The sequence below is a fragment of the Pongo pygmaeus genome, chromosome X (assembly GCF_028885625.2).
Source record: "Pongo pygmaeus isolate AG05252 chromosome X, NHGRI_mPonPyg2-v2.0_pri, whole genome shotgun sequence".
Classification (NCBI taxonomy): Eukaryota; Metazoa; Chordata; class Mammalia; order Primates; family Hominidae; genus Pongo; species Pongo pygmaeus.
The window spans coordinates 157,865,938-157,884,132 of NC_072396.2; the positions used below are offsets into that span (position 1 = coordinate 157,865,938).

Genomic DNA, 18,195 nt, shown 5'->3' on the forward strand with positions numbered 1-18,195 from the left:
CATGTGTGAGCAGGCATGAGAGAGTGACACAGGATGTGACTGGCCATGTGTTGGTGTGTGCCAGTGTGCATGAACAAGAGGACAAACGTGCCTGTTACTAGAGCTGACCACGTGGCATTGGTGTGAGAGTTTCAAGTCAGGCTCTCTTGAAGGCATCTTGCCTGCCAGCGCAAACACTGCATGTCCTTGCAGCTCTGGACACGTCAACAGGCCAGTGATTCCAGGGGTGCAAAGCGAACAGTTTCTTACACAAGACAGAAATGTAGAAGGAGAGAGCTAAGACTCATATTGCCCCGAGAGAGGAGCTAGTGGAATCCAGCAGGGCATCTGCTGTGGGGAGCAGGTGGAGCCTGGGGCTCCTTTTGCAGGGATGAAAAAAACACAGTCTTCTGCCTTCTTTGTTCTGGGGCTTCTTGTACCACAGAGGTTCCGTAATTATTAATAGTTAGATAGGAGGTTATTTTTAGGGCCTGGCTCAACTGTTAGATAACAAGTTTTACCTTCTAAGAATATCTAGCCCATCTTTGATTCTTTGGCCCCAGGCCCTGGAGGGGCCCAGTCCAAAAACAGAGTGAACAACTTTGGACTTGCTGTCACATTGTGTGGCTTCTAGAACTAGTCAGTGTTCCATGCAGAAGGGGTATAAAAAGTGAGGCTTGTGGATGAAGGAGGAGGTGAGTGGTTCTGGGTTTTGTTTTCATTTTGCGGGGGAGTGTCAGGAAAGGCTTTCTTTACAGGGAGAGTGATGTTGGAGCTGGGTTTGGAAGGCTGAGGGAGATTTTGCCAGATGGACGTGCTTGGGAAGGCATTCCGAGTAGAGGCTCACAAAGTGTATAGGGAACATCCAGTCAGGTAGCCATCACAAAGGAGGGTTAATCCAGCCTGGCTTGGCAGGAAGCACTGAGTAGGGGCTGGGCAGGCACCTGCTCCTAGGCTGAGGAGTGTGACCCACATCCTGAGGGCCCTGGGAGCCACTGATGGTTTTCCTGCAGGAGAGTGCCACAGCCAGACTTGAGTCCAAAGAAGATCCCTCCATTGCCCTGTGGAGGACCAGGCCAGGGCAGTATACGACGGGACAAGGCAAGAGGCCATATTGGAGACTGTTTGCTTACACCAGGGGCAAGGTGAGAAGGCTGCAAGTATTTTTGACTTATTAAAGGTAAAAGTGGGCTTGGCATGGTGGCTCACACCTGTAATCCCAGCACTTTGGGAGGCCGAGGTGGCAGTATCGCTTGAGCCCAGGAGTTTGAGACTAGCCTGGGGAACATAGCGAGACCCCATTTCTACAAAAAATTTAAAAACATTAGCCAGGTGTGGTGGCGCATGCCTGTAGTACCAGCTACTTGGGAGGCTAAGGTGGGAGGATTGTTTGAGCCTTGCACGTCGAGGATACAGGGAGCCATGTTCCTGCCACTGCACTCCAGCCTGGGTAACAAAACAAGATCCTGTCTCCAAAATAAAAATAAAAAAAATACAGATAACAGTGAAGGAAAAGTGGTAGCCAAGGTTGCTCCCCAGATTTCAGGGCTAGGCAATTGGATGGGTGGTGACAGGAACTAGCTGAGGGTAAGGAGTTTGGGGGCAGGCCCGCTGAGAGATGCACAGAGATGAGAAGGTCATTGGGCCATGCTGAATGAGAAGTGCCTGTAGGGGCTCCAGCCAGTGATGTCCAGTAGGCTACTGAGTAAACAAATCTGGAGTTGAGCAAAGATCTGACCTGGGGCTAGAGAGCTGGGAGTTGTCAGCTCACAGGAAGTCACTAAAGAGAATGGATGAGGTTGCCTGGAGAATGCCTTTGGAAGGCAGTGTGTACAAAGCATGTATTCTCGGCTTTTCTCTGCAAGCTTCCAGGGCCACTTGTCCAGCCAGGCCCTTGGCTGGGTGGGTGAGTCCACGTGGTTCAGGGATGCTGAGGGAGCCTCCCTTTTGGGATGTGCATCTAAAGCCACCTGCTTCATTGGCTGACGTTTCTCTCCATTTTCTGCTCTTCTTTTGTCTCAAAAAGAAAAAAAAAGGGGATATTAATTATTGATCCCCTAAAACCCTAGCTGAATATATAAAATGAAAAGAAGTAAAAATATGAGAGAAGCAAAGTCAGATGGACCATAATTTTGGAAAATAATTCCAAAAGGTCTTAAGGAGGAAGAGGAGCTACAGAGAGGTACTGAGAAGGAAAATTTTGGATAAATGGAAGAATCAGGAAAGACTACCATCATGGAAAGCAAGCCACGCTGAGCTCACTTTCCAGTGCTCTGTAGATCCTGAAATAGGCCCATCAGATTTGGCTATGTAGAACTCATGACTGCCTTGAGGGGAGTAGCTTGGGGCAGCGGGAAAGGCTGTAGTTGGATTATAATGGATTGAGGAGGCAGCGGAGGATAAGCAGGTGCAGTTGATGGGGTACACACTCTGAAACTGGCTGTGACGTGATGGATGTGGGAGGGGTGAGCAGATAATTACAGTTACAAGATAATGGGGAAGGTTTCCTATAGGTGAAAGCAACATACGCATGTTAGGTAAAGGCTGGGCAGAGGGTGCTTACGTGACCAGTCCCCAATAAAATCCTTGGACTCTGAGTCTCTAATGAATTGCCCTGGTCGACAGCATTTCACACTTGTTGTCACAACTCACTGCTGAGGGGAACTGAGTGAATCCTGTGTGACCCACTGGGAGAGGACTCTGGAAGCTTGTGCCCGGGTTCCCTCAGAAATTTGCCTTGTGTGCTTTTCCCTTTGCTGATTTTGCTTCGTATCTTTTCACTATAATAAACCATAGCCTTGAGTGTGATGATGTGCTGTGTCCTGTGAGTTCTTCTTGTGAATCATCAAACCCAGGGATGGTCTTGGGGACCCCTGACACAGATGGGCAGGATCAGAACTTTATGCCGTAACAAGGACTTTAGATTTTCTTTCGAGGGCAAAGAGGAGCCAGGAAGGTTTGAAGCAGGGGAATGATACGGCGAGAGTATTGCTTTGCAATGGGATCTCCAGTGGCAGTGAGAAGAGTGACTGAAGTGGGCAGAGTGGAGCAGGGAGAAGAGGAAGTGCTTACAGAATCCTCCATGTAAGAAATGATGGGGCCTGGACTAGGGGACTAGCTGTGGAGATGGAGACAGAACTGTAAAATAAGTAGAAGAGTTCCCAAATTGGATGACAGGTAAGACTTGGGAGAGCAGTGAGGGAGAGGGAAGTGACAATTTAGAAAGCCACATTTCTGGTCGAGTGAATGGAGTATGTGACCCCTCTTGGCTTAGGTGGTGGCCAAAGTATCTCTAACCTGCCTCTATACTGCCTGCAACTGACTGAGCAAATGCCTGGTCCATGGAGATCCCAAGCTGACAAGGGCACTGAGGCAAGCCTCTGGCTTTCAGGTGGAGGCCCTGCCTAGGCTGGCCTGGCTGGATTGCCTTGGCACACTGTGCTGTTTTGCTGAGGCAGACAGCAGCACTCTGCAAGTGCTCTTCTCCTGTTCCTCTTAGTGGTCTAAATCCTGTAGCATGCTGGGGTGCGACTGTAGACAAATCCCCTTTCAGGGCCACCTGGGGTTCTCTATTGCAGTCTTTGGGTCTGGTCACTGGCATGGCATCTCAGTAGGCTAGGTTCATCAGGAAGGGCCAACTATGTCATGGCACCTGATGGGCAGCATTTAGAGTCTGTGAGCCAGGGGCTTAAGGGCTGCTTACTGCTAATAGTTCTAAGTAGCAAGCATTCCCTCAGCCCTAGTCTGGGCACACGCCAGGAAGAAAGCCACTAGATGCACTCTCCTAGTGGATAACTAGCCTGGGGTTCCAAGAAGGGCAGAGACAGGCAGAGTGAGAGCCTTCAGAGATGTAGGCAACGATAGTAGCAGAACTTCGAGGGAGAGTAGATGGAAAAATCGAAAAAAAATCCTTGTCATTGTTTTTAAATGTCTGAATTGACCAGATTAGAATCTTTGAGAGTCTAGACACTAGGGAGTTCTCATGGGTGGGCCAGTTATTAAATCATATGGAGGGAGAGTAGGTATGACCCAGCACGAGAGGACCAGAGGGCAGTCAGTGCTAAGGGTAAAACCTTAGGCCATGGGAGATTGAGTTTTTCATCAGTTTGCAAGTTTTCACTTTAATACTCCACTGTTTCCATCATTTCAGACGACTGGGGATGATAAGGACAATGTAATTTGGGGGATAAAGGAAGAACTCATTATATTTCTTGGATGACTTTACTGGGGAAACGGATTCCTTAGTCATTTGAAAGAAGCGGTAGAATTCCACATGTGGAGAATACTTGTTCTAACAAAAGCTTAATAACATTAGTGGCAATGATCCTTTTATATAAGGGAAAGCTTCAAGCCAGTGAGAAAAACATAAATAAACTAGTAAGAACGTATTTATAACCATGAGATTTGGGTGCAGAATAAAATCAAATTGGCAGTTAAGGAAAGGTCCTAAACATCTGTATATTAACAATATTCCATCAGTGAGCAATGTGAATTTCCCATAATTGAAATGATGATTGATAACCTTGTATTGTTCTTATCTAATATAAGGCAAAGCAGCACTGGGGCTTTGATAAAGAGCAATATCTCATGTGCACTGAGGACACTGAAACCCCGCTAGGAATTCTATGGAATTTCTAAAATATTTATATTAAGGACATTTTACCCATTATAGACTAATTTAGGGATGGTTCTGCATTTTTTTTAATTTGACAATGCTTCCAATGCAATTTATACAATATTAAATAAGACTAATTAGTTTTTGCACCTTTCTTGTTACAAGGTGAAAGAACTAATCCTTTGAGATTTTCCAGAAGGTCCCTGGCAAATCCCAAAGCCAGTTTTAGGTATAAAATATATTTAAGGTTTGATTGTGGGAAGGCAAATGTTAAGAGTTGTCAGGAGTTCTTGAACATTTGATTGAATAGCATTATGGGTTAGCGAGAAATACTACTTGGTTAGCTAGTGAATCAGAGTTGTAAAAATTTTCAAGTAAACGTATGAGGTAACATGATTGTAAAGAATCTTCAGTTCCTTTAAAATTGAAAAGACTTTAAAAAAATAACTAAGGACATAATAAACTGAACACACAGATAGGGCATTACAGTATTTTGATAAGACATAAAATATTTGCCTCTTAGGCAGATTACTCTGAAGAAAAACAGACCATTTATAACTTTTTATTAGGGACAGACCAATGATCAAGAATTTTTTTTTTTTTAATTTTTATTTGAGATGGAGTCTTGCTCTGTTGCCCAGGCTGGAGTGCAGTGGCGTGATCACCATGTTGGCCAGGCTGGTCTCGAACTCCTGACCTCAGGTGAACTGCCTACCTCAGCCTCCCAAAGTGCCGGGATTACAAGCGTGAGCCACTGCACCTAGCCTAAGAAAATTTTGTTATTTTAACAGAGAAACCAACATTTTAATTTTATACAATTATAATATTTGATATTAGTTCTTTTTTGAAATTCTTATAAATACGCTGAATAAAAGTTTTAACCATGACAAATAAAATTCCTTTTCTGTGAACATTTTCTAATTTTAAAGATATTCGTTTACATTTTGTCTCACACATTTTTAAATTATTTGTCATTTTAATTTGGGACAAAGCTATTCTCTTTTTCCTTAGGAAAAGCACATTTACATACCTTGCATACAAAGTTGTTTCCCTTTTTGCCATTTTTGCCATTATTACTTTTAGTAGTTACATGTATATATATACACTTATTTATACTTATTTATAATTTTAACCATTAATAACTTCTCTTTTACAGAGAAAACAGGAGGTAGGTAATTTTGAAATATCATATACCAGCATTTTGTAGCAGACTAGTAAAGCTTATGAATATACATCTCATAACTTTTTATAGTTATATACTTTTTATAGTACCATTTTGCAATGTGGACAAATGAACACATTTAACAGATCCAAATATAGTCACACTGTACCATAAAAAAAGAAGCAAAAAGTATATAAACTTAAAATTAGGTCTAGTGACTAAGTATTTTATCTTCTTTATAAATGATATTTAATGAATTTAGTTAGCTTAATTCAGCATAAGTCTAAGGTTTTAGGTTACCAAAAAGATTTTAGAAACTGCCTTTAAGCTTACATATTATAAAACATAATTACTGTTGAAATAAAGTTTGCCAGAATAATGACTCAGTTTGGTTAAAAGCAAATTTAAATCTTTATAATCTTAACCATGTAGTAGATAGATACAATACTAGCTTATTCAACATGTAAACCTGTTTAAGTTTAGGAGGAATATACCCAAGTAGAGTAAAAATATATGCTTGTATTCTGTTGTATTATATGTAATGCTGATAACTCAGACACATAGGTGTCTATTAAACTAACAATATTAAACTAGTTTTGTTTGCCAAAAGTTTACATAAATTCTGTGAACTTGAATTTTAAAAGCATTTGGGTTAGTTTCTATAAGAATACTTTTTTGTTGTTTACACTGAAAGTATTAGAAGTTGTTTCCTTAATTTATGAGAGCTTTATAATTATTTAATTTATAAAAGTACTTATTTATCTCTAAGTCAATTAGAATAGAGGATAAGGGATTTTGTAAATTAATTTGGTAATGCCATCTGGACGTACTGAACTATTACACATATATAACATACATGTATACTAAACATACGGACAGACACAAATAGAGATCTAATGGCGAGCTCTCAATGGGGGCAGGGGGCCTGAAGCTCTACTGGCTATAGGCAGTTGAGAGGCCTGAGTGGGAAGGGGAAAGCCTGGTGAAGAGTAGATAGGGGTATGTAGGAGGTAGAGGCATTGAAGGGGACAGATGAAAAGATTCAGGGACCTGAAGGGAAGGTCCAAGGTGGTGAAAAGAAGGGAAGAGGGATGCGGTAGGAAGATGGGAAGGGAGAATCTTAGATGAGCAGGTTTGGGGAGACCCCAGCTTCCCTAAAATGGTCACTGAAGTTCCAAATTACCCTTCGTGATTACCTTTTTTTTTTTTTTTTTTGCCAGTTTTGGAAATACTGGGCAGAATGAGTGCCATAGGGGCAGAACATGTAGTCAGCAAGGGAGGAGGAGATTGAGAGTTACCTGTGGGAAGAGGCAGATCAAATAGAGAAAGGAGCCAGGCTGGACAGTCTCATTAGGAAGTTCTGCACACAGTCGTCATCTGGGAGCCAAAGTTTCTCTTCAGTCCTCATCGAGGAGCTGAAGGGCTTTCCTTGTGCAATCTCTAGACAAGGTGTCAAGGGAAACAATGAGGCCTCACAAAGGAGCCAGGAATTTGGAGTAAATCTCCACTCAAAAGGAACCAAGAAAACTTCTATCCAGGACGTTTCTGGCTAAAATTGAAAAGAACCAGGAAGAGTCCTGCTCAACAGAGTCAGGGGTTAAATCCCCACTCAAAAAGAGCTAGGAAGACTTCTGTCTGCGAAGATTCTTGCTCAAACAGAAAAGAACTGGGCAGAGCTCATTTAACAGAATCAAAGTAACTGAATCACAGAACCATAAAAAGTGTCCAATGAAAGCAAATACCGTCTCCGGGCAGGGTGCAATGGCTCACACCTGTAATCCCAGCACTTGAGAAGCTGAGGGAGGAAGATCACTTGAGCCCAAGAGTTCGAGACCAGCCTGGGTAACATAGCGAGACTCCTATATCTATAAAAATTTTAAAAATTAGCCAGGCATGGTAGTGTGTGCCTATAGTCCCAGCTACCTGGGAGGCTGAAGTGGTGGAGGATTGCTTGAGCCCAGGAGTTTGAGGCTGCAGTGAACTATGATCGCACCACTGCACTCCAGCTTGGGTGACAGAGTGAGACCCTGTCTCAAAAACAAAAAACAAATATGGATTTAGATAAAGAGAGACTTTTATTTTATTTTATTTTATTATTTTTGAGACGGAGCCTTCCTCTGTCACCCAGGCTGGAGTATAGGTGCCATCTCAGCTCACTGCAACCACCACCTCCCGGGTTCAAGCAATTCTCCCGCCTCAGCCTTCTGAGTAGCTGGAATTACAGGCGTGCACCACCACGCCCAGCTAATTTTTGAATTTTTAATAGAGATGGGGTTTCGCCATGCTGGCCAGGCTGGTCTTGAACTCCTGACCCCAAGTGATTCACCTGCCTTGGCCTCCCAAAGTGCTGGGATTACAGGTGTGAGCCACCGTGCCCGGCCAATACTTTATTTAAAAAGACCATTGCAATAGGGACGATGCTGCAACCTCAGGACTTGCAAACATCACAAAATAATACAAAAAAATCACAAAATAATACAAAAAAAAGCCTTTTTTTTTTTTCAGTAGGGAGTAGTAAGTACAGCTAGCAGCTCAGCTACTTTCAAGGGCCAGTGGGCAAGCAAAGGGGAACCTGTTTGGCATGATTTGACCAGAAATGTGTTTCCCTGTGGTCAGCCGATTCTCAGGATAAGCTGCTAAGTGGGGCATGTTCTGCATTTCAGCACTTACTTAACCAGGAGCAAGCAAAGTTCAGGCCCTGTGGGGAGGACAGAAGCCTGCCTAACATTCTGTTAAGGCAAAGGAAAGGGTAAAAAGCAGACAGCTGTGAACACTTGATCATCCTCCAGGCAATAATCCATTCTGGGTTTCTGGTTTAAGACTCTTGAGAAACAAGGGGAAACATAGCTGGTAGGAGCAGCAGGCTCACTTATATGTAGTTCCATGAGGTAGCCTTATGGACTTCTGCCACCTTCCAAAACTCAGCATGTCCCAAACCATCTTAATCAACACAGCTTCTCACCAAAAACAACCAAATAAAACAAATTAACTAATGTACAAATTCTGCATCTCCCCCTGTGTTGCTCATCTCAAAAAACTGTTATCACCTCATTGACTTAGACTCTCAACCAGCGAGGTATAAGAAATGTTTGGGGGCATGTTAAATGTAACACCTATGAGACATGTAAGAGGTGAGGTGAAGGACACAGGTACATGGTGATAAAACAAAAACCTCAGCCGAATTAAATTTAAAGGAGTTTAATTGAGCAATGAACTACTTGTGAATTGGGCAGCCCCCAGAATCACAGCAGATTCACAGAGACTCCAGCACAGCTACATGGTGGAAGATTTATAGATTAAAAAAAAGGTGGGGGGGAAATGACGTACAGAAATTGGAAGTGAGGTACAGAATGGCTGGATTGGTTACAGGTTGGGCGTATGCCTTATTTGAACACAGTTTGAACACTCACCAGTGTATGAATGGTTGAAGTATGGCCGCTGGGATTGGCCAAGACTTAGCTATTGTTACAGGCACACACTCCTAAGTTAGATTTTCAATTTTGTCTGCCTCTAGGTTACAGTTTATTGACAAAGACTCAAATATAGAACTATGGAGTCCTTCTCAGGCCGTATTTAATTTGCTTTAACAATTCCCCCTTTTTGGTCATTTTCTCAACTTTGAGAGATTGACAAAAACCTTAGTTATTGATATCACTATTACCATTGTAAATGTACTTATATGGTCTTGAAACCCACTGGGAAACAGGAGGACAGTGGGTTTTGTAAGGAGAGAATAAGGACTGAGTAGAAGGTACCTCTTTATGCTAGAATGTTCTGTTTACAGGACAAAAACAAAACCTCGTCTGTTTTAAGAACTATTTGTTTCCTTAAAGTCTTTGATTATGTTACATTTAGCATGAGCGACTCCATTTTGTTTGGTTTAGTCTGTTGGGGCCTAGTGCATGAGCTCAGTACAAAACAATGGCTTGCCATAATTTTGTTTAAAAAATTCCCTCTGGCCGGGCGTGGTGGCTTATGCCTGTAATCCCAGCACTTAGGGAGGCTGAGGCGGGTGGATCACGAGGTCAGGAGATCGAGACCATCATGGCCAACATGGTGAAACCCCATCTCTAGAAAAAATACAAAAATTAGCCAGGCGTCGTGGCACACGCCTGTAATCCCAGCTACTCAGGAGGCTGAGGCAAGAGAATCACTTGAACCTGGGAGTCAGAGGTTGCAGTGAGCAAAGATCACGCCACTGCACTCCAGCCTGGTGACAGAGCGAGACTCCATCTAAAAAAAAAAAAAAAAATTTCCCCTTATTGGCCAGGTTCTCACTTAGGTGAGAGTGTGACCAAAACTTAGGGCCTTAGCACCACTTTTAGTTACCATCATTTTAGGTTTTCCAGTCTCAGCATGTCATTCATAGGTTATGATGTCCTCATAATCATACATTTCTTTCAGTTTTGTTATTCCAGTTGAAGACAGACCATTTGACATTTCAGAGATGGCTGCATGCAAACATTTAAAACCTTTGAGAGAATACAGTGCACTGGGGAGACTATTATGACTATCAGTAGGATAATACCCAGAGTTTGGAGTATGCTGTTTACCCGAGGTCCCCATAAAACAAACCACCTAAATTAAATAAAATAAAGAATGAGCTAGATGAAGCGTCTACTCGCTTCACTAAGTGATCTTTTCATTAATCCCATATGACTGAATTTTTATAATCTGCACTTGATATACATATTAGAATTTTAGAAACCCCATATAATTTTGGAATATATATTAATATCATTCACTAAAAATATAACCTGAAGATTAAACATTATTTTTATTGGTCAAGCATGGTGGCTTACGCCTGTAATCCCAGCACTTTCGGAGGCCGAGGCGGGCGGATCACCTGAGGTCAGGAGTTCGAGAGCAGCCTGGCCAACATGGTGAAACCTGTCTCCACTAAAAATACAAAAATTAGCCAGGCATGGTGGCATGCACCTGTAATCCCAGCTACTCGGGAGGCTAAGACTGGAGAATCGCCTGAACCCAGGAGGTGGAGGTTGCAGTGAGCGGAGATCATGCCATTGCACTCCAGCCTGGGGAACGAGGGCGAAACTCAGTCTCAAAACAAAACAAAACAGTGTTTTTATTTTGACAATGCGTCCCATGATTTTTATACCAAATAAGCCAAATGTCACTGTTGCATTAGTGCATTATCGATGTCAAACTCAATTCTTAAATAAAACCTTATAGACAAATGTATTCAATCTTAATCAGTTTGAACATAAGTAAGAATTTTATAAACCTTTTATAACCCTTTACAATTTTTGTTAAAGAGCAGATTAGTGCTCTAAGAAAGCCTGTTGTGCTTTTACTTCCGTGTTCAATTTATGGAAAAACCAAATAATACCCTTTTAAATTTAGTCAGTATTTTCATACATATAATTTTTTACAAGGTTAATTTTTTTTTTTTTTTTTTTGAGACGGAGTCTTGCTCTGTCGCCTAGGCTGGAGTGCAGTGGCATGATCTCGGCTCACTGCAACCTCTGTCTCCCTAGTTCAAGCAGTTCTCCTGCCTCAGCCTCTGGAGCAGCTGGGACTACAGGCGTGTGCCACCATGCCTGGCTATTTTTTTTTTTTTTTGTATGTTAGTAGAGAGGGGTTTCATCATGTTGGCCAGGCTGGTCTCGAACTCCTGACCTCAGGTGATCCACCTGCCTCGGCCTCCCGAAGTGCTGGGATTACAGGCATGAGCCACTGTGCCTGGCCTACAAGGTTAATTTTTATAAACCTTCCACAATTTGTTTAAACCTTTAGCTTTATTTAATTTAAAACAATCCTTTAGCGCTTTAATCTAGGCAGAACAAATCCACATTCCCATGTCTTCTTATAATCTTTTATCAAAAACACATTTCAGTTTTCTTACATGCCTTGCAGGTAAAACTGTTTTTTCAGTAGTCTCAATTACATGTTACAATGTTAACTTTTAGGGACTTTTACTTTTGGTAAAAACCTTCGTAATTTCAGAATTTTAATTATGTACTAAGTGTGGCGCCTAGGACCCAGACAGAAATGCAGATAAGGTCTGACTCTTTCCAGCTTCTCACTCCATGTGTCTCAGGCCTTTCCTAACTGTAAAGCAGACAAGTTGTACAGTTAAGAGTTATAGTGGCATTTTATGAAGCATTTAGGAGTCCTAAACATCTTTAAATTATACATTTTTTGCATAAATTCCCTTTCATAAATTCTTTCACAACTTATACAGACTAAGACATTCTTGGACTTTCTGACTTGCCCTAAACATCCCTCTTTTTAAACAACTAGTCATTTTACTTTAGGACAAGAATTTACCATACAAGATCCTTTCTTATATAAAGTTTCTTTTCTTTATAACCTTCTTTGCGTAGCTAGGGAGCATGGCTAATTCCACATGTCCCCAAGCCTTATCTAGAATCTAATGCTCCAAAATAAATTGGGCAATTTTCAAAAGTCAAAGCAGTTTATGACCTTAAAGCATTTAGCAAACCTAATATCTGACCTGCATAATTTAGACCAAATATTTTTATTTTGCCAATAATTTTAAAGCTGTTTTTATTTCCCAAAGATTACTAAAGTTAAGTGAAGTAAAAGGCACTACAGTTTTTTTCTTTTAAAATATTTGATGTAAGTGCTTATTTTTGTTTAAGCCAATTAGAGCTCTTTTATATAAATATTACACACAACACATATATAACTACACAGACAGACAGACGATTACTACAGTAGTTGTAAGATTTTTCATTTGCCAGTTTTTAAGTTTCTTAATTGGCTTCAGGATGGAGTCCTTGGAAGAACAGGGTCAGGAAAGGGTCGTTAGTGCCTCCTGCTCTTCTGAGGAGTCCAGGCTGTTAGAGCTTGTATATCTGCTTTTAATTAAGTTGACTTTTAACCATGGCACTCTTTATAAATTCCTTTTAAAATTTTTTATTACCCAACTTTAGCCAGGCAACATGGCCAATATTTCTGGCTTTTGAACTTTACTAAATGTAACTCCCAGGTGCTCAAAGGAAAATTTAAGACAGTCCATGGAGGAGAAGGGAATAGACAAGGTCATGCAGATATTAAACCAGAAAGGACTTATTTCCTAAGCCAGGAATCGAACCCAGACTGCCACTGTGAAAGGGCAAAACCTTAACTACTGAGCCCAGAAGGAGTCTAGAGTAGTTAATTTTGAGCTTGCAAAGGCTTTTAACTACTCAAGATAATTTTTAGAACTAACTATGATATGAACCCTAAAATTCCTGTTCCCTGGAAGGTAGAGACAAGGAGAAAGTCCTGCCACATGGTTACAAGGTCAAGCTCCCAAGGACATAAAACAGGATGGCGACCTTGTCCAGTTTTTTGTTTGTTTCAGGGACCTGCAGCAAAGTTTGTCACTGACCAGCTTGCTGGGCCATCTTGAGCAGCAAGCTTATGAGGGCCCAAGCCCATGTTTTATCCTAAGGTACCCCTCGACACAGAAAAACGACTTTATAGCACAAAATATACCAGATTGACTACAGCTTAAGACTAGCCTCAGAATTTCTTTTTGCATTGATTAAAATTTTACAGAGGAGATAAACAGTGATTTTACAATCAGTTTGCACAGAGAGAGAGAAGCCTGAAATCTGACTGGGAAGAAATATTTACCCTATTGCTGGCATGCCAGGCTTCTGGGTTCCCTTTCCCTGAGTGGCCCTGGTGATCTGGCTCTCTGCACCATTGCCCTGGGAGCCAAGCCACAACACAAAAGAATTTTTTTTTAAATGCACTTCAGTGTGGTGGTGTTCATTTGGAACGTTCCACTGTAAGTTATCTTTTGTAAGATGTCACTATTTCTGTAAGAATTTGCTGCCTCCCGGCCGTAATGTGTAAGCCAGAGTGAACTCAGTTTTCCAGAAATTAAGGATCTCATTGTTACCTAAAATATTGGCTTTACTCTCAAGTTCTCTTGATTAATCATTAGCCAATGATTTTTTCCTACCAAGGCATGCAAGAAAAATGAAAAGTAAGAAGTAGAACACAAAAATCTCTGTGAATTTTTAAAAGCCAAATTGTATAACCCCTGCAATATTACTGTTTACTACCAGTTCCTTTCTGATCCAGTCAGATGTGAGCGGCCTCTAACTGGATCCAAGCCAGTTAATTCCCAGATGAAATCCATTCCTGGACCCAGCCCAGTTTCTGTCACAACTTCCAAACCCAGTTTGGATCAGAAATTTGCTCAAAGAAACTTGGGAGAGTTTGCTCAAAACACAAATCCGTGGAGCTCTGAAATCTGAGAGGGAGCTTACCCACTATCCCCAGCCACTCTGAGAGATCAGTGGACACAAGTGGGTCCTGCAGGTACCTTGCGTGTTCACTCAGCACTCCTGGCGGGGGTGGGGGGGGCAGTTGCTAGAAGCTCCACTTTGGATCCTGCTTCTGACACCATTTGATAAAAGAAAAACTTCAGCTGAATTACATTTAAAGGAGTTTAATTGAGCAACGAATGATTTGAGAATCGGGCAGCCCCCAAAATCACAGCAGATTCACAGAGCCTCCAGCACAGCCACGTGGTGGAAGATTTATAAACAAAAAAAGGGAAACGACGTAAAGAAGTTGGAAGTGAGGTACAGAACAGCTGGATTGGTTACAGCTTGGCGTATGCCTTATTTGAACAGTTTGAACACTCAGCAGTGTATGAATGCTTGAAGTATGGCTGCTGGGATTGGCCAAGACTTAGCTATTGTTACAGGTGCATACTACTAAATTAGGTTTTCAATTTTATCTCGCTAGTAAGCTAGGTTACTGTTCATCCACAAGGACTCAAATATAGAAGTATGGAGTCCTTCTCAGGTCATATTTAGTTTGCTTTAACAGTGGACAAATGGGACTGGAACTTTGGGGTGAGGTCTGGACTGAAAATAGGTATTTGAGAGTCTTCTGTATATCAGTGCAACTGAAGCCAGGGGGATGGGTAATATTTTTGTGGGGGCGTGCATAAAGTGAGAAGAGAAGACATACAGGAAGAGCACCCCATATTAAGAAGTAAGATAGAACAGGAGGAGCTTGTGAAAGAGATGAGTGAGCAGTGGCCAGCGAGGTAGGAAACCAACCGGTGTGCTGCTGTGGAAGAAAAACGTAAAAGGGAGAGTCACCAACTGTGCCAGTTAACCGGACTTAGCTGCAAGAATGTCTAGAGTAGTGTGATCTGCACAGTGATCCTGTGATTAAAGCATCCTAATCCCCCCCGCCTGCCGACAATTTGTTACCACCTTAGACAAGTATAGAAATTGAGAATATTTATACTTTTGTAGCACTTTGACATTGCTAGGACATGTAAGCTTGTGATAGTAGACTTTCTGGTTGAACAGGGTAGACACCAGTTCAGGTGTTGTGGTGAGTCCCATGGTGTGGGGGGCTGCACCTTAAGACCGCATGTCAGTCCCAGACAGATAGGAAACATAGGTCATTCAGTGCAGATAGTTTGAGAAGCAATTAATAGGTTCCATGGAATGTTGATGGTAAGAAAGGAAGGAAAAGGTGACAAGAGTGTAGACAGCTCTTTCTAAGGAGTTTGGCTGCTGGAAGGGGAAGAGAAGCAGCTGGGGTTAGGTGGGAGGAACTAAGTTTAGAGACGCTAAAAGTGTAGCAGGGGTCACCTGATCAGGTTGAGCTGCAGCAGGAACAACGAAGTTCCATTTTGACTACTATTAGTTGCAATTGGGCCCTTACGTCAACTTTTTCGTCTGTAAAAAAAGGGATGGCCAGGCACGGTGGCTCACGCCTGTAATCCCAGCACTTTGAGAGGCCGAGGCGGGCGGATTGCCTGAGTTCAGGAGTTCACAACTAGCCTGGCCAACAAGGTGAAGCCCCGTCTCTACTAAAATACAAAGAATTAGCCGCGCGTGGCAGCGGGCGCCTGTAGTCCCAGAATCTCCGGAACCCGGGAGGCGGAGGTTGCAGTGAGCCGAGATCACACCACTGCACTCCAGCCTGGGCAACAGACCGAAACTCCGTCTCAAAAAAAAAAAAAAAGTTGGGGGGGATGAAAATGCTATTGCTTTCCAGGAATAGCTATGACTACTTCCAATAAAGAAGACAAGAAGGTTCCACATGTGAAAACTACGCAGTCACAACGATAAGTGGGCGGGTGCACGCACGCGCGCTGGGATCGTGCGTGCACAGGCCGGAGTGCGGCTGGCGTGAGTACGCCTGCGCATGCCGCCATTTCCTGCAGCCGCAGACTCGGCCCGCGGTGCCCGCCGGGAAATGAGACGATCAGCAAAGAAAATGGTGGTTTTGGGCGAGATCGACCGTGGAGAGGCTTTTTCTGCAGCAGTCCCGGTTCCTGCCGCCAGATGGCGCTCGAGGATCACAAATGGGTCTAGGGTTCGCCTAATGGCCCCGCCTAAGAAATTTTGGATTCTCCTGGCCCTTCCCCCCTTTGTGGGGTCAGCAGCGGATTTGGGCATCTGGTGATCAACATGTGCCCACTCCCCTACCCTTGCCCCTACCGAGCCTTCCAGGGTAGTTTGGGGGAGAAGCTCCTCCCTAGATTGCCGGGTTCTTGATGAGCCTGGCCAGCGCACAGGTATTGAGCACCATGGTCAGGGAAGAAGGCTGAATGGCTTAGGTTCCTAGAGAGGCCGGAGGCGGGAAAGAACTGGAGAAAGGAGAGATGGCAGTGGGAGGACGGGGACAAGAATACCAGTGTGTTTCCAGCCAGAAGACTTATGTCTTTTAACACCTCATTGAAGTCGTTCAGGTGACTTTGCCCTTGTCAGAAAGGAGCAGCACTGCTGGGGTCCCACTGAGGAGGAGACTGCCTGCTCCTTGGGGTGGCGGTTGTGCCTCCTTCCTGTCTGCCCCACCCTCGGGGAGATGAGTCCCTCCAAGTCCACGAGACACGACAGCCAGCCTACCTGCCATGGGAGAACAAAGTCTAGTCTCAGGGCACTCACTTCATAAGGGTCTTATTCTTTCTCAGCGTGTTGGCTGATTTTGAGGGGAAGGATGTGGCCACCAAGGTCGGAGATGCCTGGCAGGACAGGTCTGGAGCCCCAAGAGGTGGCCAAGGAGACCCAGCTGTACCCACTCAGCAACCTGCAGATCCCAGCACCCCAGAACAGCAGAACAGCCCCAGCGGATCTGAGCAATTCGTCAGACGAGAGAGCTGCACCAGCAGGTAAGAGCCGAACTGCCCTGGGACCTTACCTGCTAGAGCCAGTGTTTTTGTCCAGGGCAGCAACCCAGGACAAACCCCCACACACTAGGCGTGCCTGTTTACCCTCTGCAGGTGAGTGTGGTTAGCAGCCAGAGGGAAGGAGAGAAACCAGCATCTCAGGGGTAGATATTCATGGGTTTCAGCTTGGAGCCATAGCATCAAATCTGTTAGACTAAGTCTGGCACAGAAAGGATGCACAGAGAACCAGGTTGTCTGGCAGCCAGTTCGAACCTGGAAACCTGGGTCAGGGGAGGGATATAGGTTGCTTTTTCTGTTAATGGAGATGGAAGCTCTCTGAGCAAGGTGTGCCATGGTGTGGATGGGATTCACTGCCAGAAATAACAACTGTACCAGTTGGATGAGCTCTTCCACTGCCATCAGCACTGGGATGGCCATGGATTTGGGCAGTAATGTAGCTCCACAGTGCTGACTCAGGGTTGCTCATTGGTTGCAAGAAGTTGGCAGCAGTAGCCTGAGGAAACAGGGGCTCTGAATTTTCTGAGAGAGACCAAGAACCAAGGAACAGCCAGGTACCAGGGAACAGACAGCACCAGACGCTTGTGCTTTTCTGTGAGCAGCTCAGGTCTCCCAAAGTGGTGGTTTCCTGGCTTCTGGCCTTTGTAGATCAGTGTGGATCCACACCAAATTATGATGTTTGTGGTAGCTGTAAGAACTTTCCCAATTTTGAAATCCTAGGTGACTTGTAGCATATTTTTTCACATTTGAAAATAATTGAGTTGTGAAAATGTTTTTACAGGCAATCTGGTATCAGATTTTATATCATCCTGAAACATTCTGTCATTGTCATTTTCCAAAAATCCATGGAAAGCTGGAGTTGTTGGACTGGAAACAGTGTGGTCTCAGGAAGTGCTTCACTGCAGCATGGGCAGGGCCTAGAGGGCAGGAGACAATGCCATGATTTGATGACATTTTACCCATTCCTGCCAGGTGAACTTCATCTCCCTCTCTATGACAGAATTTTCTGGCTCTCACATCTAGCTTTGGTCACTGGGAACCCACCTATTGGCTCTTGCACTGGCAGGACATGTGGTAGAGGCTTCCAGTCCGAGGCAGGACTGGCTGCATTCTCAAGATGTCCTTATTTCTGGTGTTTTGTGGCTATTGTCCTGTCCATTTAACTGATTTTGACCCATTGCCTTGCTGTGACCTCTGTTCTCTCTCTGTCTCTCAGTTCCAGGTCATTCCCTTGACCAGCTTCCAGTCTTTCCTCATCTTGTCCCTGCCGATGAAGTATTCTGGCTCTGCCTTTAC

General features: G+C 43.6%; 1 protein-coding gene across 22 annotated transcripts in view; it reads left to right on the forward strand.

The window, feature by feature from the left end:
• ZNF185 (zinc finger protein 185 with LIM domain) overlaps nt 1-18,195 on the forward strand; it is a 92,453-nt gene that overhangs the window by 48,263 nt on the left and 25,995 nt on the right. For 12 of the 22 annotated variants that reach the window (XM_063660806.1, XM_063660807.1, XM_063660805.1 and 9 more), the window contains 2 exons: nt 993-1,124; nt 16,687-16,884. In XM_063660806.1, coding sequence (XP_063516876.1) covers nt 993-1,124; nt 16,687-16,884 — 330 coding nt within the window. The remainder of the gene's footprint in view (nt 1-992; nt 1,125-16,686; nt 16,885-18,195) is intronic. The other 10 variants (XM_063660812.1, XM_063660815.1, XM_054472608.2 and 7 more) reach the window with 1 other exon arrangement.